The sequence below is a fragment of the Sesamum indicum genome, linkage group LG4 (assembly GCF_026168435.1).
Source record: "Sesamum indicum cultivar Baizhima isolate 11 linkage group LG4, ASM2616843v1, whole genome shotgun sequence".
Classification (NCBI taxonomy): domain Eukaryota; kingdom Viridiplantae; phylum Streptophyta; class Magnoliopsida; order Lamiales; family Pedaliaceae; genus Sesamum; species Sesamum indicum.
The window spans coordinates 12305901-12333877 of NC_142660.1; the positions used below are offsets into that span (position 1 = coordinate 12305901).

At 36.3% G+C, this 27977-nt stretch overlaps 4 protein-coding genes and 1 non-coding gene across 7 annotated transcripts; 2 read left to right on the forward strand and 3 right to left on the reverse strand.

Annotated features, from left to right (window-relative positions):
* Nucleotides 1-247: 247 nt before the first annotated feature.
* Nucleotides 248-1345, forward strand: LOC105160402 (acidic endochitinase). Its single transcript, XM_011077764.3, has one exon. It carries the CDS (start codon nucleotides 316-318, stop codon nucleotides 1219-1221), a length of 906 nt encoding a protein of 301 aa, XP_011076066.2. The 5' UTR covers nucleotides 248-315; the 3' UTR covers nucleotides 1222-1345.
* Nucleotides 1346-3141: 1796 nt separating this feature from the next.
* Nucleotides 3142-3223, reverse strand: TRNAS-GCU (transfer RNA serine (anticodon GCU)). Its single transcript has one exon. It is a non-coding gene; the product is annotated as a tRNA-Ser (tRNA).
* Nucleotides 3224-6394: 3171 nt separating this feature from the next.
* On the forward strand, nucleotides 6395-10334 carry LOC105160403 (uncharacterized). 2 transcript variants are annotated; one of them, XM_020693377.2, is made up of 3 exons: nucleotides 6408-6553; nucleotides 7028-7160; nucleotides 7741-10334. In XM_020693377.2, exon 3 carries the CDS (start codon nucleotides 8046-8048, stop codon nucleotides 10017-10019), a length of 1974 nt encoding a protein of 657 aa, XP_020549036.1. In that variant the 5' UTR covers nucleotides 6408-6553; nucleotides 7028-7160; nucleotides 7741-8045; the 3' UTR covers nucleotides 10020-10334. The 2 variants fall into 2 exon arrangements, with proteins under 2 accessions (XP_011076067.1, XP_020549036.1); XM_011077765.3 differs by lacking the exon at nucleotides 7028-7160 and having other exon boundaries at nucleotides 6395-6553.
* A 307-nt stretch (nucleotides 10335-10641) lies between these two features.
* Nucleotides 10642-16575, reverse strand: LOC105160405 (plastidial pyruvate kinase 2). The gene is made up of 12 exons (XM_011077767.3): nucleotides 16069-16575; nucleotides 15228-15515; nucleotides 14887-15052; nucleotides 14400-14534; nucleotides 14119-14229; nucleotides 13916-14004; nucleotides 13665-13727; nucleotides 13333-13508; nucleotides 13117-13219; nucleotides 12871-13019; nucleotides 12516-12624; nucleotides 10642-11128 (listed from the first exon to the last, which is right to left on the reverse strand). The coding sequence occupies exons 1-12, from the start codon at nucleotides 16309-16311 to the stop codon at nucleotides 11021-11023; spliced, it is 1740 nt and encodes a 579-aa protein (XP_011076069.1). The 5' UTR covers nucleotides 16312-16575; the 3' UTR covers nucleotides 10642-11020.
* Nucleotides 16576-17348: 773 nt separating this feature from the next.
* ATIM (timeless family protein) lies at nucleotides 17349-27925 on the reverse strand. Of its 2 annotated transcripts, none has more exons than XM_088879617.1 (19): nucleotides 27628-27925; nucleotides 27382-27534; nucleotides 27128-27287; nucleotides 26390-26846; nucleotides 26117-26306; nucleotides 25885-26015; nucleotides 24493-24702; nucleotides 24054-24220; nucleotides 22669-22747; nucleotides 21505-22026; nucleotides 21057-21418; nucleotides 20648-20764; nucleotides 20466-20564; nucleotides 19956-20183; nucleotides 19736-19804; nucleotides 19415-19588; nucleotides 18464-18574; nucleotides 18196-18309; nucleotides 17349-17765 (listed from the first exon to the last, which is right to left on the reverse strand). In XM_088879617.1, exons 1-19 carry the CDS (start codon nucleotides 27722-27724, stop codon nucleotides 17477-17479), a joined length of 3729 nt encoding a protein of 1242 aa, XP_088735743.1. In that variant the 5' UTR covers nucleotides 27725-27925; the 3' UTR covers nucleotides 17349-17476. The 2 variants fall into 2 exon arrangements, with proteins under 2 accessions (XP_088735743.1, XP_011076070.2); XM_011077768.3 differs by having other exon boundaries at nucleotides 19415-19642; nucleotides 27628-27924.
* Between the last annotated feature and the right edge of the window lie 52 nt (nucleotides 27926-27977).

The window sequence follows — 27977 nt, forward strand, 5'->3', positions numbered from 1 at the left end:
CGTTCTTAATTGCACCTTTCATGTCTAGTTTTCTCTTCACCAAAACAAAAAGTCTACGCTTATTGCTTCATTGACTTCAACTCACGCCATTTCTAGTCAAAATATTCTAATTCCCATTCCGCCTGCACTCTGCATTACCATTATTATTCAATTTTGCATTCATAATTTAATACAACCTTATTTTACTTCTTTTTTTCTTTTCTTCTTAAATCCCTCAATATCCTAAGTATTACTACTTTCAAATTCACTTGTATAAATAACACTCAAATTCTTCCCCCCGAAAACCCACTCTTACTAATTTATTACACACCAATAATGGAAATTAAACGTCAACTCATTGCTCCTCTCCTCCTCCTCCTCCAAAGCTTCCTCCTCGCCGCCTCTGCCCGTCAAGGCGGCATCGCCGTCTACTGGGGTCAAAATGGCAACGAGGGCACCCTCGCTGACACCTGCTCCACTGCCAGATTTTCCTACGTTAACATAGCCTTCCTCTACAAATTCGGCGGCGGCCAGATCCCCGAGCTCAACCTCGCTGGCCACTGCAATCCCGCCACCAACTCCTGCCGCGTCTTCAGCGATGAAATCCGCGCCTGCCAGCGTCGTGGCATCAAGGTCATGATCTCCATCGGCGGCGGCGTCGGAAACTATTCTCTCTCCTCCAGAGAAGACGCCCAAAGTTTGTCCGTTTATTTATGGAACAATTTTCTTGGCGGAGGCGACGCCTCCGCCACCCGGCCTCTCGGAGACGCCGTTTTGGACGGCATCGACTTGGATATCGAGCTGGGATCGTCGCTATACTACGACGATCTCGTAAGATTTTTGAAATCGTACAGCAGGAATGGGAGAAGAGTGTATGTGACAGGTGCACCGCAGTGCCCGTTTCCCGATCGGTTATTGGGGGCGGCGCTGAATACCAGCCTGTTTGATTATGTTTGGGTTCAGTTCTACAATAACCCTCCATGCCAGTACACTTCAGGGAATACGGATAATTTGGAGAATTCATGGATACGTTGGACGACTTCCGTCAATGCTGGAAAGATATTCCTGGGCCTGCCGGCAGCACCTCAGGCCGCCGGAAGTGGTTTCATCCCGCCGGAGGTGCTGACAGGGCAGATTCTTCCGGTGATCCGAAGATCGAGGAAATATGGCGGGGTGATGCTCTGGTCAAAGTATTGGGATGATCAAAGCGGATATAGTGCCGCCATTGTAAAAAGCGTGTGAAGTTGGGATTGAGAAATGTCGTTTGCACGCTTTTAGAAATAAGACAGAAGTTCTCTTTTCCACTCCATGTTGTTATTTTATAGCAACAATAATTTGCTCCAATTTTCAAAAGTTTTAGTTTCAATTTGATTGCACCAAATTCAAATTTAGTAAATAACAAGTGCATTGTATTGATCTAACAATAAATAATTACATAATAAGTACAAAATACTTATCGGGCATATTTACTTTAAAGATGCAATTAATAAAAAAATATGACTAAACTGAAATTATATGTGTGATATGATTATTTAATATGAGTAATTATGTTTAGATGCTCCTCCTGAAAAGTGAAATTATACTTTTTTTCAATAAAATTTTAAATTTATATTTGTATTTTCTTCGAAAATTCATTGTTTACACATAATCATCTTTTATTAAGATTTGAACAAAAACATTGACATTGGCAAAAATGTTATATAAATTTTTAATTTTGGCCCTCATTTGATATTTTCATGTATTAATTTTGTACTCACAAGGAAAAAAATATAATGAGATTAATCTCACTTTATATATAATATATATTATATTTATTCATTTACAAGTATAAAATAAATGAGGAATAAATTTATAAACTTTTTTTCTAATGTCAGTATTTTTATCCAAATCCTAGCAAAATAATGTGTAAACAAAAAATTTTTGAAAATGATGTTAGTATAATTTCAATTTTTTTTTTCAGCAAAGTATAATTTTGCATTTTCAAATGAGTCAAAATGTTATTAAGACCTATTTAATAAGATTATTTTTCATTTACTTCAATGTGTAGGATGTAATGATGCCGACTAGTCCAATGAAGTAAACATGCCCATAATTGATTAGATGTAAGAAGATGTGAAATAAGATGAAGGAAACGTAGTACAGAATTTTGGATTTCATATTATTGAATATTAGATAGTATAAATCACTTTTGATTTTTGATAGAATGATAATAAAGGTCAAAGAATCAAAAGTGGTCAATGTCATTGCTTTTATTTTCAATTTGTAGCCGCTACCAACACTTCTTTTCGTTGACTATAAGAATGGTTCAAATTGGCCAATTAAATGTATCTTTTTTTATACTTGTCCAATATATATATATAAGGGGAAAAAATCCAATTTATGTCATGTGTATGAGAAATAAGAAAAAAAAAATTTGTAAAAAATATAATAGCAAATTATATCCATATCTAAATTATTGACAGGGGTAATTTGCTTTATTTTTTAAATATAGGAGGATAATTTGTTATTTTTTTTCTACGAGATATTTGCTCATTTTACATATCACAGAATGGTGAATTGCATTTAACCCTTTATATAAGTGATACGTATCATAAGTATAATCACATTGATTCTATTTATTGTCATTGGAACGTGATTTAATATGATAGAACAAAATAATGCAGATGTTAGCCATTAATATTTAATTGAGTTGGCATCACTTCTCCTTAAAAAGAAAAAGATGTTCCAAGTTCAAGCTCAGTTTCCGTCCCCCATCTCCATTGTAACTAAAAGAAAAAAAAAATAGCGTGGAACACTATTCATTACGTAATGTGATTAAATCAAATCTAGTTAATATCATATATTATTCGTATTTAATAATATTGTACAAAGATAAATTATATTTTATCGTCAAAATTTAAATATGATAGACTAACAAAATAGGATAACTCATAAAAAAAAAAAAAAGACTATTTAATAGTCAAGTCGCATTTGTATCAAAATTCAAACTACAAAAATTGATACGAATTGTTTGGTAGGTCAAATTGAAATTTTTTAGTTTGTATTTGGCAAGTAAAAAATATTAGGCAAGAAGGAAATATAAGTGGAGTAGATACCATAAATTACAAAATTATTGGAATAGAAGAAAGAGTGGCCTCAGTCACATACAAAACAGTCAGTCAACGTCGCCTGAGAGATTCGAACTCTCGCGGGGAAACCCCATGTACTTAGCAGGCACACGCCTTAACCACTCGGCCAAAGCGACGAGGATGTCACATTGACATTCAATTCAGATATCACTATGTACCATAAGAAAGACCATAACATTTTTCATTCCACATGCAACATCTTTTCACATATTAGTACTTTTAAAAATAATAGTTAGAAATTAGTGATGTCATAATATTACTATTATTATTATTATTATTTTAAATAAACAAAAGATGATATCATTCAATTTTACAATATTCTTTTATCAAATACAAATAACAATCATCTAATACAATCCACATCAATTATAGAATAAAAACTCATACAACTTACAGATCCCAAGACAACCTACTTATAGTAAACTGTCTTCTCAATTATAAAATTTATGAAACTCCAATCAAAACAAACCATAAGTGCAAAACACATACTACAAAGCCACATAAAAAACACACATATGCACCCAACTTTTTTTCTTTTTTTAATAAATACAGCTAATACAAAATTACTAGCAGACTTTTATACCTATCAATATCAACAACACATCAAAAACCCTTTAGGTTTTTCCACTTAACAAGCAACTAATTTTTGCCACATAAACACTCCCACAAACTCCAAACCCAAAAAATAGAAATCAAAATAACTATTCAACATAAGATAGGTTGGAATTTGGAGAATATTACCTGTAATATTCTCTTCCCTTTTTCAAATTATATACTCTTTTAAATTAATGGCTCTCTCTACACATCAAAAAGTGAACTTTTACCTGTCCACTTTTTTTTATATATACTCTAAAAAAAATACATGGTCGTAGAATAACTAGCATACTGTTACGCAATACACTAATACTTTTAAATTAAACCAACAACATCAATGCAGATAAAGAAACAACATGCTACTAAACATCTACATTTATAGAACTCGAATTCACGATCTTTAGATTGTGAGATCTCAATCTGATCACTAAAGTAAGGAATAATTGGTGAAGTTGACGTGTCCCTTTATCTGGTGTTTAAGCTGACTGCAAATCCAGGCTCTGCAAAAGAGTATATATTTCCTGCCAAATGTGATGAATTCTGATTTGATTAAAGTTGGATTTTATTCCTGGTGTTTCCTCTCCTCTTTCCAAGTTGTACCACTTGGTGAGTGTATGTGTTTATTCACCAAATACTAAGTCAAACATAATAATTTCGTCCCACATACCTAGGCCTCGTTTGCTTGCTTTAATTTTTTATGATACATTTCAAAAATGCATAAATTTACAATATATATATATATATATATATCATCATAAATATGTAAAATTCTTGAAGGAACGAGTAAAAATATTATTGAATATATATAATTAATGAAAAGTGGGAGATTATAGAATAATTAGGAAACAATTATGAGGTAATGAAGGCTTAGCTAAATAGTTTATTGGCTGAGGATTTTGAGAGTCTCTTTTTAGCTGGCAAATCTCGCCTTCATTAATATCACACACTTGTTTTTGTTTTTGGTCCCCTAAGATTCCTTCATTTTAAAGAAATTTTGAATATCCAATTTAAATTAAAAAAGGATCAAATATGCATATCAATAAATCAAATCCAACTAATCATGTAATAAGCAATAATTATAATTATTCTATAATTGCTTATTTTTATTATTATATGAATTATTTGTCTTAATTATATTACAGATGTAAACACTTGAATTATTCGTCGACTTACATTTTTCTTGAAAATTCTGATTGCACTTAATATGGTAAAAGTTTATTAATTCAAATATAACTTTATTAGTTAATTTTAAGGAATAATTACACTTTTCTCCTATGAATTTGACGTAATCATATGTAAACTCTATGTCGTTTGGAATATTTATCTAGTACATTTAGGGTTTGCTTCATCTAACAAATAAGTCTCCACATCAGTCAAAATTTATCGAATTTACTGGTATTAACAATAAAAAATGGATACTTATTTTCGATTGACTTATTATTGATTTATCACAGGTAAATAAATATTTTTACTATCATTGTGCATCTTTATATATTAATGTATGTGAGGAGGTACATTTTTACCTTTTAAAAGGATGATTTAGTCAAAAATAATTTATTTAACCCACAATAAGTCACCAATAAGTTGATCAAAGGTAAATATCAATTTTCATTTAACTTTTTTAATATCTGTAAACTAAGTGAATTTTGATTAATGGGGGAGCTTAATTATTAGACAAAAGCAATTACAGTATATTAAATATAAATTTTCAAACCACGAAAATATCTACGTATAATTATACCAAATTCTTAAGGGAGGAGAGTGTTATTATCTCTAGAATTAATTAAAGACATAACTATTATATATATATGGTAATTTTCTTTACTAATTATATATCTATACTAATAAAAAAAATTCCTAATTACTTTCAAATAGTGGTTACATTACGATACTAATTTTTTAAATTATCAAATTATTCGGTTTGTATTTTTTAACCACTCCTATTTAATACTAATCTATGTATCTATTTTGTTAATTTTTATTTTAAAATATAAAAAAAAAATTTTATATGTACGTATGTATGGTGTGCCATGACAACTAATTATGACAAAGGAAAAAGGGAAATTATAATTAGTTGCTAAATTTCAGTGATTAGGAGTGGGGCCCGGGTGCGCACCATTAGCGACTACGGGACGCTCCCAATTGGCGTCATCTGTTACGTCATCTGCAATTTTGTTGCGGTTACATCATTCATTCTTTCATGTGCTAACGTCTTGGCTTTCTGTCAGAACGCGAATTAGTACACTAAGTTCTGAAAATTACAGAAACACCCATAAACTTTTCTTATTCTGTCGGAATGGTCCTTACTCTTCGTTCAGGATGCATGCACGTATTGTGTACGTGTTTGGATGAGCATAAGCCACGTCATGAATATCATTAAATTATTATTTTATATAAAATAAATTGGAGAAAATTAATAATTATTAATTAAATATTTTTTTAGAAGAGGTCGAAGTTTAGGAGGGCGTCCTTGAATTAAGTTTTTTTTTTTATTATTTTGTATCATAATTTTATTTTATATAGTCGCAAAAATCGGGTGCGGGCAATAGTGAAAAGCAAAAGTATATCCAATCTGCAAGATCGTTGACCACCGAGGGCACATAAGAAGAAACGTGAGGCCGCTCGCGGTGGATTCATAATATCCCCACCAAACGTGCGCCTAATTTCTTAAAATGCGCCTCCAGTTCCACTATTAATTGAATTCTCACTCTTTTTTCATCTCATTTTCTCCACCAGTCTTTTTGTCTTTCTCGAGCACTCTCGGATTTGACGGCACCGCCAAAACCCTAGTTCTCTCCACAGCGGCGCATTCCGTGCTGAGTTTCCGCTTCAATTTCCCTTAATTTCTTGAGGTGATTGAGCTTTTTTCCTTCTATAAAGAGCATAATTCAGTACCTTCTGTTGTGTGAGTGATTGGACTTAATTTCATTTTTTGTCACGTTCGCGATTCAAGTCTTGTTGGTGGAAAGAGGAAAATTCTGTTGCTTTGAAATTTGAGTAGATGGAAAGTAATTTAAGTTCTCTTCCGACTAGTTTTTTCATTTTTATTTTGTTTTTGTTTATATTGGTGCCTTCGAACTGTCAGTCAAGCATAAAGAAAGAAAAAATAATACCTTTTCTTTTTGCGTTCACAGTGAGTTGTGTCTGATTTTCTGTAGTCCGGATTTTTTCCAATTTGTCCGTATGAAATTGCTTTTTTTATATGAATAATAAAGTCTGAAATTGAAGTTTTTACTCACTATAAAAAGAAAAGAAAAAGTTTTGTATATAGTTTATATTCTTAAATCAAGGATGGTAAGTCTACATTTTTTTGGATGGGATTGCAGGAGCCAGGAGGGGTTGATGACCTGGGGTTTCACTTGAAAGTTTGTGACTTTTATGTTTCTAAAAGAAATGCCATTAACGGGACATTCTTGACTGATTGGAGTTGATGTCTTGAAGAGGGATAACATACTGCATGTAAATTTACAGTTCGCCCTGGAATGAATTTTATTTAAACTGTTAGTTGGCGCGTTGTGTCCTCTTTTTCTGATCATTGCTAGTTCATTCATCTTTACAGTTTTCCTGTGAATTGCTGATCCATTAGGGAATTTTTCTTGGAAAAACAGATTTGATCTTTTTCAGCTATTGAACCAAAAATGGCAAAAGATAAAAAATATAAAAGAGTGCCAGTTTGACATCTTTCTTCAGTTATCTTGGATTATGTTTCTATACGAGTATGCCTGAGGTAGATTATCAGATCTAAGATTTGCATACAATTTCACCTGGAAAGTTAATTCTGTGCAAAATTGAGTATATCGTCCTACTTTTTTCCCGCTGTGTTTGTTTGTGCCTGGAGGGACCTGCATGCATCTAGAGTTAGTTCTCTTGGCAGAAAGCTATAGGAATATGTTAATTTCGGATTTCAGTTAATGTTAAATGGTATCAGTTTTATCTTGTAAGGTCTTGGTTCATGATAATTTTGGTTTCATTGACTTAAATTGTCTCAGTTTATATATGAAACTCTCAGCTGACAGTGAATTTTGATTGCTTAAAACAGGATGACAGTTGTGAGTTTCACTTGGAGACGGTTGTAAATGCTTCTCAGTTGATATTCTTGCAACTTTTGAAGTGCTAAAGTTGCATACTTAGCTCTTAGCATGGACCGCCAGGACACATCAGGTTTTGTTAGTGGTGGTTGCTGCTTCATCTTCAGAAGCTTTTGGTTGATTTTTAGCTACTAGATCTTGTGCGGCCCTTCCTTCTTCCCTGTAGACCACAGAAATCCAGCAATCTATTCTTTATATTATTTTCGTGTCTATATATTTTACCTTTTAGTTCGGTTGAAGTCGTGAATTTCATTGCATGGATGGTACCCATGGCCATACAGCTACTTTGGCCTCTGCATCAAGAGATGGGGGCGAAGTTGTTGACTATACTGTTGTTTCTACTCTAGATTTTGATTCACCTGGCCTGCCAGGCTCTTATGTTTCCAAGGGAAGCAAGAGAAAATGTACTACTGTTGATCGACCAATTAAATTCAAAGATGGGTCTTCTCTGGTTCTTGGGTTGGGGCGTTCATCAAGTTCCTGCACTAGCATATGCTCAGGGAACGAAATTGAAGAGGAGTCTTCTGTAGATCTTGGTCTGAGTATCAACCTCAACATAGGAGATTGCAGGTCATCCAATCCAAAGCAGGTTTCTGCTGGTGGGGCATTGAATGCAATTACGGTACGGAGGCCTGTTTTAAACCTTCAATTAAGTCTATCCACTGGACCTGCTGAATCTGATGTAACCACTGGCAGCCAAGGATTCGTTCCTTACCAGAATTACTCTGAGTCACCAGTTTTAACCCCTACATTTCAACTAGTGGATGAAGGGTCAACATCTTCTCGGTGGAAAACTGGCCCTCTTGTTGCCCCCTTGGATTGTCCACTAGAGATCTCCATCCCATTTGACCAAGTCCATGACAGTGGGAATCCTAATCCAGTGGTGTCTAGTAACCCCTCAACTGCATTGGTGACACCAAGTTTGGCTGGCAGTGCTTCTTGTCTACTTAACAAACAGCAACAACGCAAAGCTAGAGTGAAAACTTGTCGTTTTGAAGGATGCACCAGGGGTGCAAGGGGTGCTTCTGGTCTCTGTATTGCCCATGGAGGTGGCAGGAGGTGCCAAAAAGCTGGTTGTCAGAAGGGAGCTGAGGGCAGGACTGTATTTTGCAAGGCACATGGTGGTGGTCGGAGGTGCCAGCATCTTGGGTGTACTAAAAGTGCCGAAGGCCGTACTGACTACTGCATAGGTCATGGTGGCGGTAGGAGGTGTAGTCATGAGGGTTGCTCTCGTGCAGCAAGAGGTAAGTCTGGCCTCTGCATCCGTCATGGGGGTGGTAAAAGGTGCAAGATGGAAAATTGCAGTAAGAGTGCTGAGGGCATCTCTGGCCTTTGCATATCCCACGGAGGTGGGCGTCGCTGCCAATACCCTGAGTGTACAAAAGGTGCTCAAGGGAGCACAATGTTCTGTAAAGCTCACGGTGGTGGCAGAAGGTGCACGGTTTTGGGATGCACAAAAGGTGCAGAAGGGAGCACTCCATTCTGTAAGGGCCACGGTGGCGGGAAAAGATGTACATCAGAAGGATGCACTAAGAGCGTTCACGGGGGAACTTTATTTTGTGTTAGTCATGGGGGGGGCAAAAGATGTGCTATGCCTGGATGTACCAAGAGTGCCAGGGGTCGTACAAGCTACTGTGTCCGTCATGGTGGTGGAAAAAGGTGCAAGTTTGCAGGCTGTCCAAAAAGTGCACAAGGAAGCACTGATTTTTGCAAGGCGCATGGTGGAGGGAAACGATGCTCTTGGGGACAGTTGGGTTCTGAGTTCAGCAGTCAAGGTGCTGTTCCTTGTGACAAGTTTGCAAGGGGAAAATCTGGCCTCTGTGCTGCCCACAATGCGCAAGTGCAGGAAAAAGATATCCATGGCAGCTTTGAGTTGGTTTCAACGACACAGGACACGAGTTCTAACACATCTACTCAAACGAAAGGCATTTTTCCAGCTGGAACCCATATTCCTTATCCTTGCACCACTGACAACAATGGGGCACGATCAGTTGGTTCAATAAGTCATGGACATCAACCAATATCTCTGCCAATTATGGCACAAGAAAATTTCGTGGTTGGAAATGCTTGCTTGGATCGGCTCTCTCTCCCTGAAGGCAGGGTGCATGGAGGTAGCCTGATGGCAATGCTTAAAGGAGGGACAGCCTTTGCAACAAGCAATAATACTCAAGACAACAGTGGTGAATTGGTGCCAGAGAAATCTTTTCCTATGTCACATAGATGGGTATGAACAGAATCCCTCACGCCATTATGTTGGTTGTGTTTTAGTTGTCTGTTGGTTCAAGTTGAGGAGTCTGTACTTTGTTAGTTATTGGGTCTGGTCATGGTGGATGAGGTATTTGTCTCTGATTTATGCAGCAGGTATAGATGTATTCAAGAAATTTTAAAGTCAAGTGTGTAATCTAGGTAGGTAGGGTGGCTACATTATGTTATAGTTAAACTGCATGTGTCTCTTGTGAATACATTTAACTATCATGTGTCTCCTGTGAATACATAATTGCTGTAAGTATTGTTCTGTCTATGTCGTTGAATGGTTGCTGGATAATGGCCTCTTATGGTTGTGGTGTTCATTATTTCTGATTGTGTAATTTGGTTTAATACCTTCTATCCGCAGTGGTCTGCTACGAGATGAGACCTAGTTGAAGGATAAAAAATCAGTTTATGGCTTTTGCAGGGATCTGTGCTGAACCACCTCCAGTCAGATCTCTTATTTAGAGATTAGAAACTCCTCATGATCATTTACTTTATTTTTAATCCAAGGATACGAAAGTTGCCAATGTCTAAATCCAAACCGAAAGCCGTGTTAACACAAAGATAAACGGGACGAGGGCATCTTTTTAAGTGAACAAAGATTCCATAAACTAAGTTTTACATTTACGATTAAAAATAGAAGTTACAGTGCTAAGGAAGCAGACAGGCGACAAACTGAGCAACCTTTCTACCTCTCACATTACTTTCACTCAACCAGACAAATCCGTAACAAGTTCAAGGAACCCCAGTGCCATTTAGTAGAAGTTCAAAAGGATGGGGGAGAAGTACAAAATATAAAAGAAATGAACTCAGCTAAAGTAAATAACTTATGGTTACGGCACCACAGCACATGCCCCCAAGTGAAAAGCTGAAGCATCCAAGACGCATCAATCAAGCGAGGGCATCACCACACTCTTTTTCCAATCTATGCATCGACTGTCAACGTAATGCCATGGTATAGATTCTAATTTCCTTTCCCATCTATACTTTCCTCACCTGAATATTATGGGTGGACTGGAACCGCCAAATAGGTTGTCTACCACTTTGAACAAGTGCAACCTGCTCGCCTTCTTTCACCATTCCTTGCTTCTACATTTTGGCAAGAGGTTATCATAAGAAAATAGACATATTAAAGTAAGCAGACTGCAATGAAGATGCATACAGAAACAGATGCCAATCATACAACACATGATTGAAAAAAAAAATTCAGGGATAGTGCTGTCAGACCAAAATACGGTTATTTGGGTCCTTCTTTTGCATCAAATTGAAATGAACTTATAGAACAACATATCAACCATTATTTATCATCATTAGGGTTAAATTCACTTTACCCTCGTCAACTATATTACATGTGCTGTTTACCTTTCTAAACTAATAATTATACCCCTTAACCCCCTTGACTACATGTTTGGACAAAATTGCCCTAGTATACATATATATATAGGTTTTTTTTTTAAAGCACAAATACTTTCTAAAACTTTCATCTTAAATTCAACATAAAGTATTCCTCAAATAAATCAAATATATTTTAATTTTAATAAAAAAAAAGTAATTATCAGTTAAGTAATTTAAACTTCAAAGACTAAGGATTAATTAATATATGAGTAAAATAAATAAAATAAAACATCGAATGTAAAAAGATATTATTAATTTTTAAAAACTTAAATTATCAATTACTCAATCTAACGATTTATAGACACAGATGAATAATTACATCTCATTTTCAAATATATATCTTTTACGAAAATTAGATCAAAACTGTATTTATTCATATTTTTTCGAAAATGTGTAACATTTCTTCAATTTTTAATTTTTCTTTTATTTAAGTTAATTAAATATATTTATCCATTTGTCAAGAATAGCCAAGTCTCATTTGAATATTTGATTAGTTAATTAATAACTTCTTCAGATCAAATGAATAAAACAAATTCTGAATGATTAGTATTTGTTTTGTATATATCATACTAACATATTACTTTAATTTGATCAATAATGCTCAAGTTATTAATTACTCTTTCCACATTTTAATTAAGAATATCTTTTTTTCTAAGTAAAACATAATCTTATAGTAAATTAATGTGCAAAATATTTAAAATATAGTAGGAACATATAAATATATATGGCATGCAAAGGGGTATTTTTGTTAAATCAAGGGGGCTAATGTTAACGTATATTAATTTAGGGAGGTGAATGCGACTTGGAGAAGAGTTGAGGGGGTAAAATCTATTTACCCTAATTAATATATTCTTTACTGCAATCTGGAAAATAGTTTCTTGCTAAAGGCCGGTTGTGAAATACAACTTCATCTACCATCAATTCTTTGTTACTATTTTATGATTGCCTCTGTTAAACTGGTCTAAAATACCTGACAGTCAAAACTCAGCAGAGAAGAGTTCAGGAAGAGTATTCACCTGTAACATCAGCAGAGAAGAGTAATTTTCTTTTTTTTTAAATAATTGCAGAGAAGAGTATTCACCTGTAACAAAGCCAAAGCGTTGGCAAATGTTTCCTCAGCATCAGCAGAGAACTCCATGTGTATGGGACAAACACCTTGGTACAAGGCCAATCTCTGCTGTACTCTCTTCCTGTGAACAGTTATATAAAATATATCAATCAAATAGAACTGCAGAATTGCCAAAAGGCTAAGTATTCGAAATGCCGGAAAAATCATTTTATTACACAAAAGTAATCATGTTAAGGAGGACCTGCTGATCTACTTGATTATTAGATAAGACACCGACATGCATTTAAATTGCATGAGATTCACCTCTTTTGCTTACACATTGGCTTTTTGAAAAAGCAGTTTGTGTATGTAAATTCACATGACTCACTCATTTGTGAAAGCAAAAATTGTGCCAGATGGTCGAAAATGGCTCAGTAGAATAGCCATGAAGCCAGTTCTAGTGAAGACAACAATAGAAGTTCCAAGGGTGTTAGACATCATTGTTGCATGGAAGGCAAACATTTCGCTCATATGATTCTGCAGAGAACAGAAATGATAGGTCAATAAAAATGTAAGTGACTGTACATGCATGTACTTGCGTGACGGAGCATGTATGCAGTAAACATAGGCTGACCTTGAAGGCTTGGCCCAAATTTGCTGGAGTTTGTACACCAACCATTGTAGCTTCAGTCCGCAGAGAGACTGTGTGCATGACCCTGACTGCTTTCAGTGGGAACCTAACACGGAAGTGAAACTAAATCAATTCAATTATTTGGTGAAGCCTTACAAATGCATAAAAAAGTATGTGAAAAAATTGCCCTATTATTATACCAAAGAAATGGTTACTTACTTCCCATGAGCAGTTTCTCCAGAAAGCATAACAGCATCTGCCCCTTCTCTAACAGCAATAGCAATATCTGATACCTCTGCTCGGGTAGGAGTAGGATGCACAATCATGCTTTCGAGCATATTTGTTGCAACTATGACTGCCTTCCCCATACTACGACATATCCTAATAATTTCTTCCTGCATTTGTGATAAATTGCGTTTGTAAATCAATTTATGGCCTAGATAATGTAACCAGCATTAGAAAATCCAGCTACCCATGTTCCACAGGCTCTAGACTAGATAAAGGCAGGGGAAAGATGTATATGTTTCCTTAACAACATATCAGTATACTACCTGCAATAAAGGAACCTCTTCAATTGGCAACTCTGCACCAAGATCCCCTCTCGCAACCATAGCCTGAGAAAGAAAAGGCATTTAGATATTCGCTTGCGGAATTAATTTGATATGCATGATTCATCAAGGTAGAAGGATAAAAGGGAGTACTGAATCAAGAAAGAGACAAGCAGCTGTTAAATCATAGCCGAACATCTTGCTGTTCGAGCAGTTTCATCTGGTTTCAGGGGAATAAATATTCATATTCTTACCCCATCAGATGCAGTTATAATTGAATGCAGATTTGGTATGGAATCTGCACTTTCAATTTTTACAATGACATGAATGTCTGCACCAGCATCTGCAGGGAAAAACATTAAGATAGTTGAAACTAAAGACGCAGCAGTTATACATCAAAATACAATTACGCCTTCCAAGATGTATTGTGATTAATGACCTAGTACTTGAAATATACCTTTCAGATAATTCTTCAGTTCATGGACTACAGCTGCATCCTTGACAAAGGAAACAGCATAGAAGTCAACTTTGTTGTCCACTCCAAATTTTATGTCATCCCAGTCCTTTTCTGTTATAAGTCACCATGAAAGGATCATCCCATTTGTCACCCAAAGCAAGAAAGAGGACATAAAATAATACCCATCAGTTGAAGCAACATTGGCAAGTATGCATTTACAACATTGTTATTGAGCATGAAATAAATCATCCTAATGTAAGAAGTATCATTGTTGATCTAACCAGTTATGGATGGCAGTGTTGCGCTTTTTCCACGAACATTAAGATGTCGTCGGGATTTAAGCTCTCCACCATCAACAACTTCACATTTCACAGAATCTTCCGTCTTTGATTTTACCATTAATGACATCATACCACCTGCAAACCGATAGTCACTAACAAAGTAAGAATAAAAGCAGAATCATAATTTCCTCTTGAACATAGTATCTAAAAGGCGTACACATGCCCACATGTCACATACGTCAAGATCTTTTTAATGGCCAGAAATTGTATGAGCTGGTGAGCAGATAAACAGATATTTCACATAGGAAGAAATTCAAAATGTTTGATTTCTGAATGCAAAATTTTCACACTAAAAAAAATTTGGACAACATAATAAAAAATGAGTGAACAATACTCCACTTTCCATCAAGATGGATGATTCAAATGTTCTATTCCTAGATAGTCTGCAGTTGATGAAAAGCACAATTAAAGGATTCATAGGTTATACCATCAACAAGTAGCATGTCTCCAACTTCTACATCATTAACAAAATCATCATAGTTGACACTGACACAGTCTGCTGTGCCAACTCCTCTTCGGATTGTGAAAGTAAATTCCTGGCCAGTTGTCAATGTAATGGGTTGAGGTAAATCGCCACTCCGAACCTCAGGACCCTGTCAACAAAATTCATCAGGCATTAGAAAACAAATACATTAGACACTCAAAACATCACATGAATATTTACTTAGCCGTGATATTTGAAATTCCGTATCGTACATTTCACATACAGCTCTTCTAGTATGAAGAGTGGATACCAATGTATGGTTCACATCCCAAAAGAAGACTTGCCTTAGTGTCAAGCATGATGGCAATAACATTGTCTTTTGCTTGGGCATTATATTCCTTAACCAAGTCAATTACTTTTTGGTGAGATGCATGGTCTCCATGGGACATATTAAGACGAGCAACATTCATTCCAGCCTCTGCCAGCTTCCATATCATTTCCCTGGTGTTGGTTGAGGGGCCAATTGTGCAAACAATATTTGTCTTGCGCCTCACCGTAGGCTTAGACCATATACCCACTGATGTCTCGCCAATTTGTGGAATCCCCTGTAAATATTGATTTTGTTCTTCTGCCTGGTCAAGAGAAAAGCAATGCTGATGCTTTTTGGTAAAGATTACATAACTAATCCATATCTGCACAATGATGGTTTAGCCACCAAACAGACGTTCAAATCACCTCAACAGTGTGAGTTATGCCCAAGTAAATATTGTCAATGACACTCTTAAAGTTTAATTTTACATAGTACATTTTCACAGACTCGAACTCTGAAGCCAAATTCAATGACACGAAAATAGGGTAACTCAAGAAAAACGAAAAAGGACACATAAATAAATAACTAAAAGTTAGCTACCCAGGCTAAGTCAGCTAAATTAAGCTGCGATCGTTTCTTTTTATTCGTGCAACCTCAAATGATATTAAGACTGCAGAACTGAATATAGTCCATAAAGCCTCGAACATGCATAAGAAGCTAAATCTCCAACACGAATGGAGAATCACTTCGCCAAACAAAAAACATTAATAAAGCTGGAACCAAGCATCTGCAACATAAGCTTACCACCATGCTTAAACTCAGACCCCCCAGCCACCCCCTGGCAAAGAAAGGAACAAAAAAGAAAGACTCAGAACCTTTGGCACGTCTTCAGGAGAAACTGGAATCACATGCGGCTCAACACCGCTAGATCTCCTCGCCGTGATCGGCGCGCTGACGTGCACAGCTCCGCGGCTGCTTCTCTTCTCGGTTTGTGCAAAAACCTTAGCCTCGAAGCCAGAAGTCGGCCGCAGTCTCTCGGCTCGGCTCTGCAGAGATCCAGACCCAGGATTCGCAACAAATGCACCGTGAATCAACCGAGTAGCCACCACTTGAGCCATCGCCACAAAAACCTCTCAGAGAGACAAAGGTAAACCGTCGGAGATTAAGAGAGAGAGAGAGAGAGAGAGAAAGAAGGCGAGACGCAGAAGAGAAGAGCTGAGAGTATAATAAAATGAGTGATAGTTTGTGGAAATCGCCGATAAATTTGGAGGTTGTGAAGGCGGAAGGCCTCTTCTTGTTTGTATCGCAAATAGAAGGGAGGCTTCCAACTCTCAGCAAGCTTCGTTCGACTCTTGCAACGGTTTAGAGGGGTTTTAGTTTTGGGGAGAGAATGGGGTTTTCGCTTTTATTTTTCTTGGTAAGGGTGGTTAAGCGGTGTCGTTTTGGATGGTGGGGTAATTCAGAATTGGACTAGTTTTACTTTTGCCTACCACTTGGAATACAGGAGTTACCGTGCGTGGGTCAACGAGGAGTGGGCCCTAACATAGGTGTATGAAGTCACCAATGGGACAGACACACGAGAGCCTCGTGCGAAGATGGACCGCCCACGTACTTGTTGGGTCTAATGGGCCGGTATTCCAGTCAGGTATATACAAATAAATTTTTTTCTCAATGTAAAATAGATCTTGCTCTATGTTGTACTGTTATGGCATGTTTATTTCGTTGAACTAGTATGCGTTGCACTGTTAATATTTGTTAGTCTAACTATTTATTTCTTTTAGGTTGAAAACCCGTTATTATATGCTTACCCTGTGTGGTTTTATGGATTACTTGGGAACAGACTCCGTGAACGACTTCTCCAGAGTAACTGCTCGAAAAACATTGACTTCTTATTCATCCAAATCGCTCATCTCTGTATGATTCTGAAGGTTTTAGTTGCATTTAAGACTCTTTAATAGACTCTGGCGACAGTATGAATAGAAAAAAGTTGAGAGCAAGATCATATGTTGCAGTGAATCCTCTTTAAGTTGAAGTGTATAATAACATCATTCAACGAGCAGCTCCGCAGTCTACATAAAAGATAATTCTGTGTACGGAATTGAATAATTTTAGCACCTGTTCTTTTTGTAATGGAAAGAGTCGAGCAAGACCGGCATGATAATCCACTCCTTTTCTTTTTGTAATTCGCATAATAGAGACATAATTTTAGAAGATAAAAATAAAAATTGTTTCATAAACATTACATTCATGCAGCATTTACAAGAGACATGCAACCGAACAACCTTATTCGTCATCGTCCTCATAATCTATTACCATCCTCAGCTGCCTTCTTGATGCACTATTTTCCTGTGTCGTAACAGAATCCGTGTTTTTATCAAAATCAACTAATTCATCATCAAGCTCATCATCAAAGAGCGTCTGCTTGGAGGAGTCATCAGCTTTCGCAAAAGACTTGGCATCTGATTCATTTGGATTATCCACTACAATTGCTTCAGTTTCTGCATCGCCAGGATGATCAACTATTACAGTGTCTTCTACAGCTCCAATCTGATTGGTTAGCCCAGAAGCATCCCTGGAAGATATTGGTACTATTAACATACTAGTAATTGTAGGACAAGAATCTGACAAAGCATGAATCAAATTTAGAACTAGTTCCAGCTTAATCCATGCAACACTGCAGTAATGAAATATAAAAAGGTAAAGGAGAATGCAGCATAAGATTTGTGCCGCCTCTGGGAAATAACAATGACAAACATATCTGACATGAGGGGAATTTCTGGCAAATCAGGGCACTCTCACCCCCTGAGCTATAATAAATGGAAAAAAACTTGCATATTTCCTGGGTGAGCTATCTAGTGTAACACCCAAATCCAGTAACTGTTTATTGACAGAAGTAACTTACCTAAGATATATAAGAATAGTTAAGCTCAATCTTGGCAGCAAAATAATCATTGAACCAAACGTAAGGAAAATTTTGATTAGATAAATGGCAGTTTACTTACCTCTCTGGAACTTGAGTATCCCTGTCTATGGAGTTAGCTTCAACTAAATTCTTCTCAAATGAACCATTCATATGTTCATCATCATCATTTCTCGAGGACCTTTTCTTTCTTTTTCTGAGTAAAAAACCGGAGAATTTAGTAAGAAACAATAAACATGGTATGGGACATATATGGCCTATTTAGGTTTCCTTAATGCAGATACTACTGAACTAGAGCAAGAACTCCAGAATCCATACTGAAGAGGAGAGAGGAAGAGAGACAGACGTACACAAACATAGAGCTGAGCAACTCATCATCAGACACATCTTCGGGCAATTTCTGCGCAATCTTCATACTGTGCTCCTCATCATAATGACCTTCATTTCGCTTTTGTTTGCCCCTAAAAAGACATAGATAAGAGGAGATCCTGAATGTTCACATATATGTTGTATCGTAGTTTATGCCACTTTCTATTAGGAAAAGAAAATAGATAATGAACCATGTCAGCAACAAACTGGGATATTATACACAAAATGCTGCTAGAATACAAGTGCTAGGCATAGCAGAACTTAGAGGAATTACATTGCCGCTAATAACTTTTTGAGGAAACTACACTAGCAAACAGTTAAAAAATTTTATAGCTTCAAAGATGGTTTAAAATGTGAAAAGCTACTTTCATAACTCAGAATTTAACTATTTGATAATTAGAAAAGAAAAGTACAAACCAACTTTGGAAAAAACGGTAAACCACCATCTGAAAACAGTAATAGTTCTTTTTCTTTTATTAGCTTTTAACTTGCCTCTACTAATATGAAAATTCAATTTGAGACAAAATGTGACAATCCAGGAGGGCTTGAATTAAAAGGTCAGATAACTGATGATGTTTCAAATGACAATTGGTGTCAACAATATTATCAAAGAAACTGGATGTTTGAGAATGGCATTATATCTATCAAGGTGCAGAAAGACTTGCTAAACGGAAAATGTAAACTAATTCCAGACACAAATGTTTCATTCTAGCTGATTTAGATTTTGACGAGGATCATCCTTAAACCAAAAAGCATGTTAAAAGTAGGTAGGAACTGCAAAAACTAGGAGGCCAGAGTAACATTATGAAGAACAGATTTGAGGCACCCATCCAAAACAAGTCACTCAGGGCTTGAGATATAGGGGAACACATAAGAACAACTTCACCGACATATATGCACACATCCAAAGGATTGCAGTAATTTGTTGTCACCTGTTTCTCCTAGAGAACAATGTTTCATCGTCGGATTTGCCTGCAGCTTCTGAAGAAATGTCACTAAAATCCTCGTCCTTCAAATGCTTGTTAGCATGAGACCTCTTCTTTCTTGGCCCAACAAGGCCAAGTTGCTTGAGTTTGCGAGAAACCCGAGCTGCAGAAATTCTGCCACTGCCATCGAGCGCATTAGCAATCATGTAACTGCACCTCTTTTGATCTTTAAACCTTTAGGACATTGCATACTTCTTCAGATTCTACAGAGTTATGCGAAAATGCAGTCAAGTAATATTAGGATAGCCATAGCTGGGAAGCACTTACTGCTCAAACAAATCTTTAATCTTCTGCTCCTCGTCCACGCTAAATGCGTGTACTCTTTTTCTAGAATGCCTAAGAAGGAAGAGGAAGGACTATCCATCAACTTGCAGAAAAAGGAAACCACAAACGAAAAGTTTATAAATCTAGAGCAATTATCCTGAAAACAGGCCCTGCAGCAAGCTGACAATACACAGTAGCATTCAAAATGCTTCAACCAACTTACGTAGGTTTTCTCAAGGGTGAACTTTCCTCTGCAGTAATGCTACCCCTTGTAAGATCCCTTTTATTGGTTCCAAGTTGAATGGAGGCATCAGACCTCTGCATCTTTTCCCTAGCTGGCATTTTAAATCCAAGCTGTTTAAGTGTCTTGGCAACTCGCATTTTCGAAATATCCCCATTTGGATCAAGCTCTCCAGCAATGAGCTGACAACAATCTGGATTATCCTTGTACCTAGCATGCCATAGATGGGAGTAAAATTGTTTCAGTTTGGCAATTTGCAATTTGAAAGCATTTATAAGAACGTGAAAATCTCAATAACCTGGGGTATAATAAACAAAACCATGAGTATTCTAGAAGAATCACATTCCAGATTGAGTAATAAAAGCAGGGTATAAAGCACCGGAATCATCTATATGGAGGATGAAGATCAAGACAAAATGCTGTAGAGCCCCAGTACTCCCAATGGTTCAGAAGGTATTTTGCAATATAGTTGATATGTAATTTTGTGCTTACTTTTCATAGAGATCCTTCAATCTGCCTTCCATTTCATCACTGAGAACGAGGCGGCTTCCTCTTTTTGATATTCTGTCAGGTTCTTCAGATCGCCCCTCCCTGAATCAAAGAAATAACAGAAGAATGAGGACAAACCTTAGAACCACAAAGAACTAAAAAAAAAAGTTTCTAATAAACCATGCCTATCAGAAATTTCACTCCCATCAATGGCTTTGTTTGGATTTGATGTACTGGTCTCATTTTGTTCCCCATGACTTTGTGCCAGCTTCTGAGATTTGCCTTCAAAAGGATCATATCCCCTGTTCATCATTTATTAGAATCTCAGGCCAAAAGTAAAGATTCTTTGACTTCCTAATCTCATTAACCATGTCTGTCATTAGACGCATTAGATCTCATAGAAGAAAGGTAAATCAGAATCCAGGAACAAATGTAGTATATAATGCCTGAGCTGCTCAAAACTAAAATGCTGAAATAAGCTATTAGTTCTAATTCAACAGAAAAAATGCTATAGTAAGTCATGTGTAGTTTCTATTTAGACAAATTTACAAAGAAACATAAAATAGAGCGACCATTAAGGTTATCATCACTTACCCTTGGCTGTCCTGCCGAGCTGCTACAAAATCATCATCACCAAGGGCATCTGCTATACTCCTTCGTACCCATTGTTGCTCCTCAAACAAACCATTTCCTCCACTTTTAGTGTCACTTCTGCTTTGCCCAGTTTTATTTTTCATACTGTTAAGCTCATTTAGCATGGATCCACAATTTATATAATGGCATTCTTTTCGTGTCTTCCAAAATAGAACTTCCACAAAGAGAAGGGGATAACTCTTCATTTTCCGCAACATTCTCCGAACCAAACTTGTCAGAAAGGTAACAACATTCTCATATTCTTTGCATGGTCTTGATTTCTGCTCCTCCAGGATCTCATAGAATATTGTGAGGTATGATAACTGTACTTGTTCAAGACATTACTATGAGATACTTTTCTTTATCTAGAATTATAATGTCATGTTAATGAGCTAAAATGATTATATACCTGGTATAGCATTGGCGATAGTTCCAAATCATCACAAATTCGCCGAAGCATGCTTACTATGTAATGGTTCGTAATGACAGAATTGCTCTTGTAGAACTTCAGCAGCCAACATAGTTTCTGAATAACACTGTTGTTAGCCAGAGCATAAACCAAAGAAGACACCTTAAAGTCAACTTCATCTGTCAATACTAGCTGCTCATCACCAGAAGAATTATCAGTTTCAGGATAAAGACCACCACGATGAAAAACATTTATGTCATCTGTCTCTGACTCATTGCTTGCTAGATTAGCAGGCTTTATAGCAGGTTCATCAACCTGAATGGAATCCCTCATACTTCTATCTGCCTCTACGTCAAAATCCTGAACTTTTAATGTCTCCTTCTCAATAAGATTGATATCAGCTGATTCTTCACAAATGGAGCTGCCAACCTCATTCGGAACGGTAGCATTGTCCACACTCGGTTCACAAACATTTTCATTCTTGCTCTTATTCATCCTTTTCTTCCTTGACTTTTTCGAAACCTTCATTTCAAGAAAAGTTTACTTGAATAGACCTCAACTTTTAACATTAGTGAAAATTATATTCCATGACAATTTTTGACCAGAAATATAGCATATTCATTATCATTGCATTAACATCATAAGAACACAATAAAGTGAATTTATGGCTAGGACAATTATTTTATCAGCATTCTCAAATCTGTGTCAAAAAGAAACACTTAGCTTGAGAAAACTAAGCTGCAATTATCCCAGGTAAAAATCTCCAAGTCCACTTAATACTATAACTTCTAACTCCATGTATGGAAGCTCAGTTGCTGCTAAATAATGCTATTTTTAAGTATCTTTTGTTATGTATGCTAAAAGAAGAAGTACTATTCTGTGCGTGCTAGCTCATCACCAGAAAGCACTTGAAGGGGTTTGAGAAAACTTGAGAGCAAGATTGTAATAAAATTCAACCCCGAAGGAAAGTCAATCAGATAATGTAGTAGGGGAAACAAATGAAAACAAGTCAAGTGATGCTTTCATAAAGAAACTGGGCTAGAAATTCAAGTCCAATGAGTTTGTAGGCACTATGTAGTTTGATAAACCAAAAGGTTGAAACTCCATCAAAAAAATCGTACACAGAAACTACTGAATGAAAAATTAATTGTAAATCAACTGTACCCGTAAGGTGCCACGTGCTTGAAGATTCTCCAATAGTCGTAGCACCACATGCATGCTTTCCACCAAGTTAGCAAGATCACTTGAAACATCATAAATACAGGGTTAACAAAGTAATAGAACAGAAATAGAAATTAATGCTTATCAAGTATGTAGAACTAGTGACATTTTTATCTCCACATGTGTATTGTAGATTTAAGTGGTCCTTCTAGAGGGCTATGCCTGAAACATTGATGTTCAAATCTTGCTTAAATAGACAAGTCCATAAACAAAATGCCCCAGACCGTAAATTCAGCCCAATAATACTAAAAACTTTAAAAACCTGTTACTATTGACTCACTAGATTGACACTTTTCATTGTAAATTTTAGCATACATAGTCTGTCACACTGTTCATGCATCTTTCTGCTCCATTTCAACTTGAAGAAACTGGAAAACTATCAGTTGTACACAAACTCAACAATACCATTCTTAAGTGCATGGAATATTGAAGAAGCACATGTACAAATTTAAAGACATCATATAAGCTTGAAAACAGAGGAGATGCTCAATGAGTATGGTCTAGATTACCCAGTACATCATTTAGGTAAGTGATTGTTTCTGAGATTCAATGATTTTTTTTTTCCATTTTAGAGGCTTAAACTCCATACTCTTGTTATAACATCATTATATTTAAATATTTGAGGTTAGACCCAATGTGGCATATTCACGGCTGCAGGTATAGGCACATGAGCGCCATCAACTTTTAAAAACTAGATGCATGAAACGGCTATAATTGAAAAATATTCATTCTGCATTGAAGCTAGCATTTTAAATTGGTACCAGCTAAAATTCAACAAGATGTGCACCATTTATTTTGCCCTTGATATTAGTTTCTCTTTTGAAAATGTAAATGTTAATCTTAGGATTAGGGGAAAATAGATGCACTTAAAAGCACACCAAGTCATTCAGGATCAAACAGAGTAAATAACTATGTGACATGGCAACAGACAAATGCTTGGTTGCTTGTATGAAGAAACTAGCACCAAGCACTGCAGCTAAAAACATAGTATATGGCTTGACAATTAACATGAAAGGTGAATGTCATGGACAATGCACAAACATAAAGATCTTGCAATGAGGATTCATATAAAAGTCCAGACAAAGGAATGGGAGGAGTGATTGCTGTCTTGATGCAAATCAAGATACCATTAATCTGAATAACATATGTAATTATGACTTTGGTTCTACTGAATGCATGAAATAATCTTCAAGGGATTTAGTACTCCTAAATAAGCACCAATTTGAGTATAGGGTGTAAAGAGCATTATACATCCATCTTACAAAGGAACAATCCACTGAGAGCAAAAATTTTAAAAATAGAGTATTGCAATGTATTAAAAGTGATACCTTTTTGACTGTTTATGAGTATCAAATGATCTAATCAGGTTCAGGAGAAACTGAGTCATCCCTTCCTCAGTTTGATCATAGAATAACTTGTATAGAAGGACTCGAGCTGTCTGAGGTTCCTTAGAATCTTCGGGGCATTGCTTCAGCACCAAATCCAGCATACGTATCTTCATAAGAAACAACCCATATGTTAGAAATGGCACTAAATGCATGCTTTGCCAGTGATTATGATCTGAAAACCCATGGAGTAGAAATGTGTGGAATAATTTATTACGCCAAAGATACACATTTTTTCCAAGCAATGATTATAAAGAAAATGGATATTGAGAGAGTAGTTCTTAAAAAAGAACAAAAATGGCAACTGATAATTATAATAGAAAGAATGCCATCCATCTGTATGCAAATAAATATCATAAAATTGAATGGGAAGAATGTCTACCATAATTTTCACCAGGGATCCTGCTGCTGAAAGAAACTTATAGTCGTTTGTTTGTTTTAAACCTTCAAATGCATAACGCCATTTCGAAATGACCATTAGAAACATCGACTCGTTCAGAGTTTCAGCAATTGGTCCGCATATACTACCAGTAAACAAAGTGTTGTCATCATGACAAGTCGCTGATGCTCTGTTTTCAACATGATTACTAGGCTGCCAATGAAAAAGGGCAGAAAATCAGCTTTAATACTTGAGATAGCAACCAGAAAATTACAAATGATGATTCTATGAAACAAGAGATTCATCAAGTACAAGATTTCAGGGACCTGGGAATATTATACTGTTTCATTGAATCTCTTCTACCAACCATCACATCCTCAGATGTGAAAAATAATAGGACCAACAAATTTACTTATCAAGTGTACAGAATTTGGGTCCTGAAATGATCGGCTAGCTAGAGCTTATATAATGACTCTTGCGTGCCAGAATGTCTTATAGAGCCAGAGCAGGTAAATGATGTATTCTCCAACAAGTTTCTCCAGTTAAAATCAACACAACTGTGATATCTTTCTAGGTTACCTGGTTTGATGCAACTCCTGTTAATGAGTATAAGCTGTACTTGAAAGAATTTCCTCTAGCTTCTTACCTAAATCTCGAACTTCTACTGATGTATTCATGCAACAACACTTAATTCAACTACTAACAAGTACAATCAGTCATATCCTGACAGACACCACAACACTGCAGCACAACACATCTAATACCCAAGGTTCATTCAAAAGAATTAATCATTCTCCTTAATTAACACTAAATTTTGAAAGCCTAAGACTTTTGTCTTCCAATTAAATTCCATCCTCACTCTTCATTGTAAGAGCAATCATGCAGACTCAGAAACTTCAGTTTCCATTACTGAAAAATTCTACTGTATAGTTAAGTTGCTTTGGAATAATAGTCCCCCTCAACAAATAGGCTATTTCAGTGTTATAAGATATTAGGATTAACTATTTCAACAGCTTTGATGTTTACCATCATCACTAAATCAAGATTTGACTTACAATGCAATCAAAAGAACATGCCTGCATATGCAAGTAGCAATACTGATTGCTTCTAACCGGCTGCTTGCCTTTGGAGTTGGACATGGCTTAGGATATTTTCCCTGGTGATTCATGCTTATCCTATCTGAATGGAGAATAAGGAAAGAAAAGCCACTCATTCTTGAGTACAAAAGAATATGTTTTCCTTTTTTCTTTTGATAGGTACCAAACATGCTAATGCTAATTTGATGTCCTATTAGAAAGAGTTCACAACTAAACTTTCTTTCAGACTGTACTAATTAAATGCAACTCGTAGGCCGTAGCATGATTAAATGTTTCAGTTCCACTAATTGCATCTTACCTTTGAAGCTAAACACTTGTGATATTGAAATGAGGTGACAAATTGAGCAACTTGAAAGAACATGACCACATCGCTACTCTGAATTTCCTGGTTTTCTTTTTCAATATCCTCCCGGATTGACAGCATCAAAACTGATGGACACGAAAATTAACTGATTATGTACCAAAAAAATGTTAAAAGGATGCAAAAGCTCAAAAAAAATATTCATTTCAGTAGATGAATGCAGTAATACCATTGTATCCCCCCATCAGAAACTGGCTTATAAAATCATCAAGTAATTGCAGGATTTGATTTTTTATAGATGGCAGTTCTCCATGGTCCCACATTTCTCTTTTCGACGGACCTCGGTAATTCTTGTGAGCCTTTAGCAAAGCGTCAGCAGACGCAGAAGGGTTTCCTTTAAGAAGTGCTTTAGAACCATCCTGTTGTAGATATAAAAAGTAATAATTACTTAATCCAAAAATGAATTACTAGGACGACACTCCAAAAATCTGATAAGGCATACCAAGGAGACCCGGGTAAATGTTCCACTAAACTGTGAATAGCAACTGAGTTTATGAAATCTGGTCAGCTTTCTTTTCTCTTGCTCCTCTGTCATAATAGATTGAAGAGTAGAAACTGTTTCTTCAGGGTCATCTTCCACCTTTGAGCCCTTTAAATATGCCTTAGCAATCAACTCCGGCTCTTGACCCTTAAATATGTAATAGAAAACTTCCAGTAAAAGCAAGTTATCTTGACGTAGGTAGCCATGAGAACCACCAGTGTGCTGAGACAATACTAATATCAGGTCCGTCACATTCTCCTGGAATAATAGTTCTAGAAACCTGTCCCGCAGGGCTAGGAATTGAGTGGCCGATCCTCCAGCTTTCTGCTGAGTTGATATATCTTGAATAGCAAGAAGGTTGCGGAACAAAGTAAGGACCAGCTGAACCAATTTCCAATCTTCTTCTGTAAAGGATTCACTGGTATCATGGTTCATGGAGTAAATTCATCAGGTTGGAATCAGAGTTATAGATAAAGTTTGAACTGGAAGACATGGAATTAAACTTGTGTGAACATCTTGAAAAGTAAACTGCTAGTATTTAATAATTTAGGTTTGTGGACCAAGTAATCCTCGTACTTCACCCTCGTCTCGTCCACTTCTTGTCTTTAGGAAACTCACATATAAGATTTGAGATAGAGATCCCATTCCAATTTCCATTAAATAAAAATCATAAAACCATAATTGAAAATCCATACTCACTTTTCGAGATTTTCTAGTGGACTTTCCAGAAGAGACACTATCACTGGAACAATATCACTGAACGTAATGGCAGACTTCAATCCCCATAGATACTCAATCTGCTGGGCTATATCAATAGACGTGGGCTCAACAGGCATAGTAAGAAACACCAACACCTTCACTGCAAAAACACAAAAACTCAAAACATAAAACAAAAAGGATCTTATTGAGTATGTCAAAAATATTACATATCCATAATTCTAGGTAAAACCTACCTGAATTTAGCACTAAATTTCGATCTTCTTGACAATACTCAATAATAGGTATCAGATCTTTTCCCACTATGTTCCATTTACAAACTTGCTTGAACACATCTCGTTTCTCCGGATCATCACGCCTTAGAAACCTTAATAAATCCTTCAGGTTATCTGGCAAATAAATTTTAAAAGTAGTATCACAGTCATCTAAATAAGCAACAAAGTTTTCTTAACATAAAACCGAAAAACAAAAGATAGCCTTACCTGAACAGTACTCTCCCTTGGCATAACCAATTCGCTTCCCATTGTCGTCTTCTTCTAATGTTCCGAGGCCAGCGCAGATGCTGGACAATCCGTCCATGTAGCTTTAACAAAAACCTCAAGTTTGGGGAGAATGATAGACGAAATGTGGTGAAATGGGTGGAAGTAGAACTGGTTTGGAAACTTGGGGGATCTGAGAATTTCTGGGATTAGGGCTTTTAGGGGGGGCGCCAAGCGCGAAGCAAATTTCCCGCCCTTTTTGAGAAAGGCTCGAGTGTGTTCATAATTTCTCTCTATTTTCTCTTTTCCTTTTCTTTACTTTTTAATGGTTCGGTCTTCGGTGTCTTCCTACA

Bases quoted from the DNA above. Each gene is read 5' to 3' on its own strand.
- LOC105160402 (XM_011077764.3), top strand. From the start codon at position 316: ATGGAAATTAAACGTCAACTCATTGCTCCTCTCCTCCTCCTCCTCCAA.
- LOC105160403 (XM_011077765.3), top strand. From the start codon at position 8,046: ATGGATGGTACCCATGGCCATACAGCTACTTTGGCCTCTGCATCAAGA.
- LOC105160405 (XM_011077767.3), bottom strand. From the start codon at position 16,311: ATGGCTCAAGTGGTGGCTACTCGGTTGATTCACGGTGCATTTGTTGCG. The intron at 13,220-13,332 runs GTAAGTAACCAT...CTTCCGTGTTAG, and splicing joins GGAGAAACTGCTCATGGGAA to GTTCCCACTGAAAGCAGTCA. The intron at 12,625-12,870 runs GTGAGTCATGTG...AACTGTTCACAG, and splicing joins ATTTTTGCTTTCACAAATGA to GAAGAGAGTACAGCAGAGAT.
- ATIM (XM_011077768.3), bottom strand. From the start codon at position 27,724: ATGGACGGATTGTCCAGCATCTGCGCTGGCCTCGGAACATTAGAAGAA. The intron at 19,805-19,955 runs GTAAGTTGGTTG...CTTCCTTCTTAG, and splicing joins TCACCCTTGAGAAAACCTAC to GCATTCTAGAAAAAGAGTAC. The intron at 18,310-18,463 runs GTACGTCTGTCT...TTTTTTACTCAG, and splicing joins TTGCTCAGCTCTATGTTTGT to AAAAAGAAAGAAAAGGTCCT.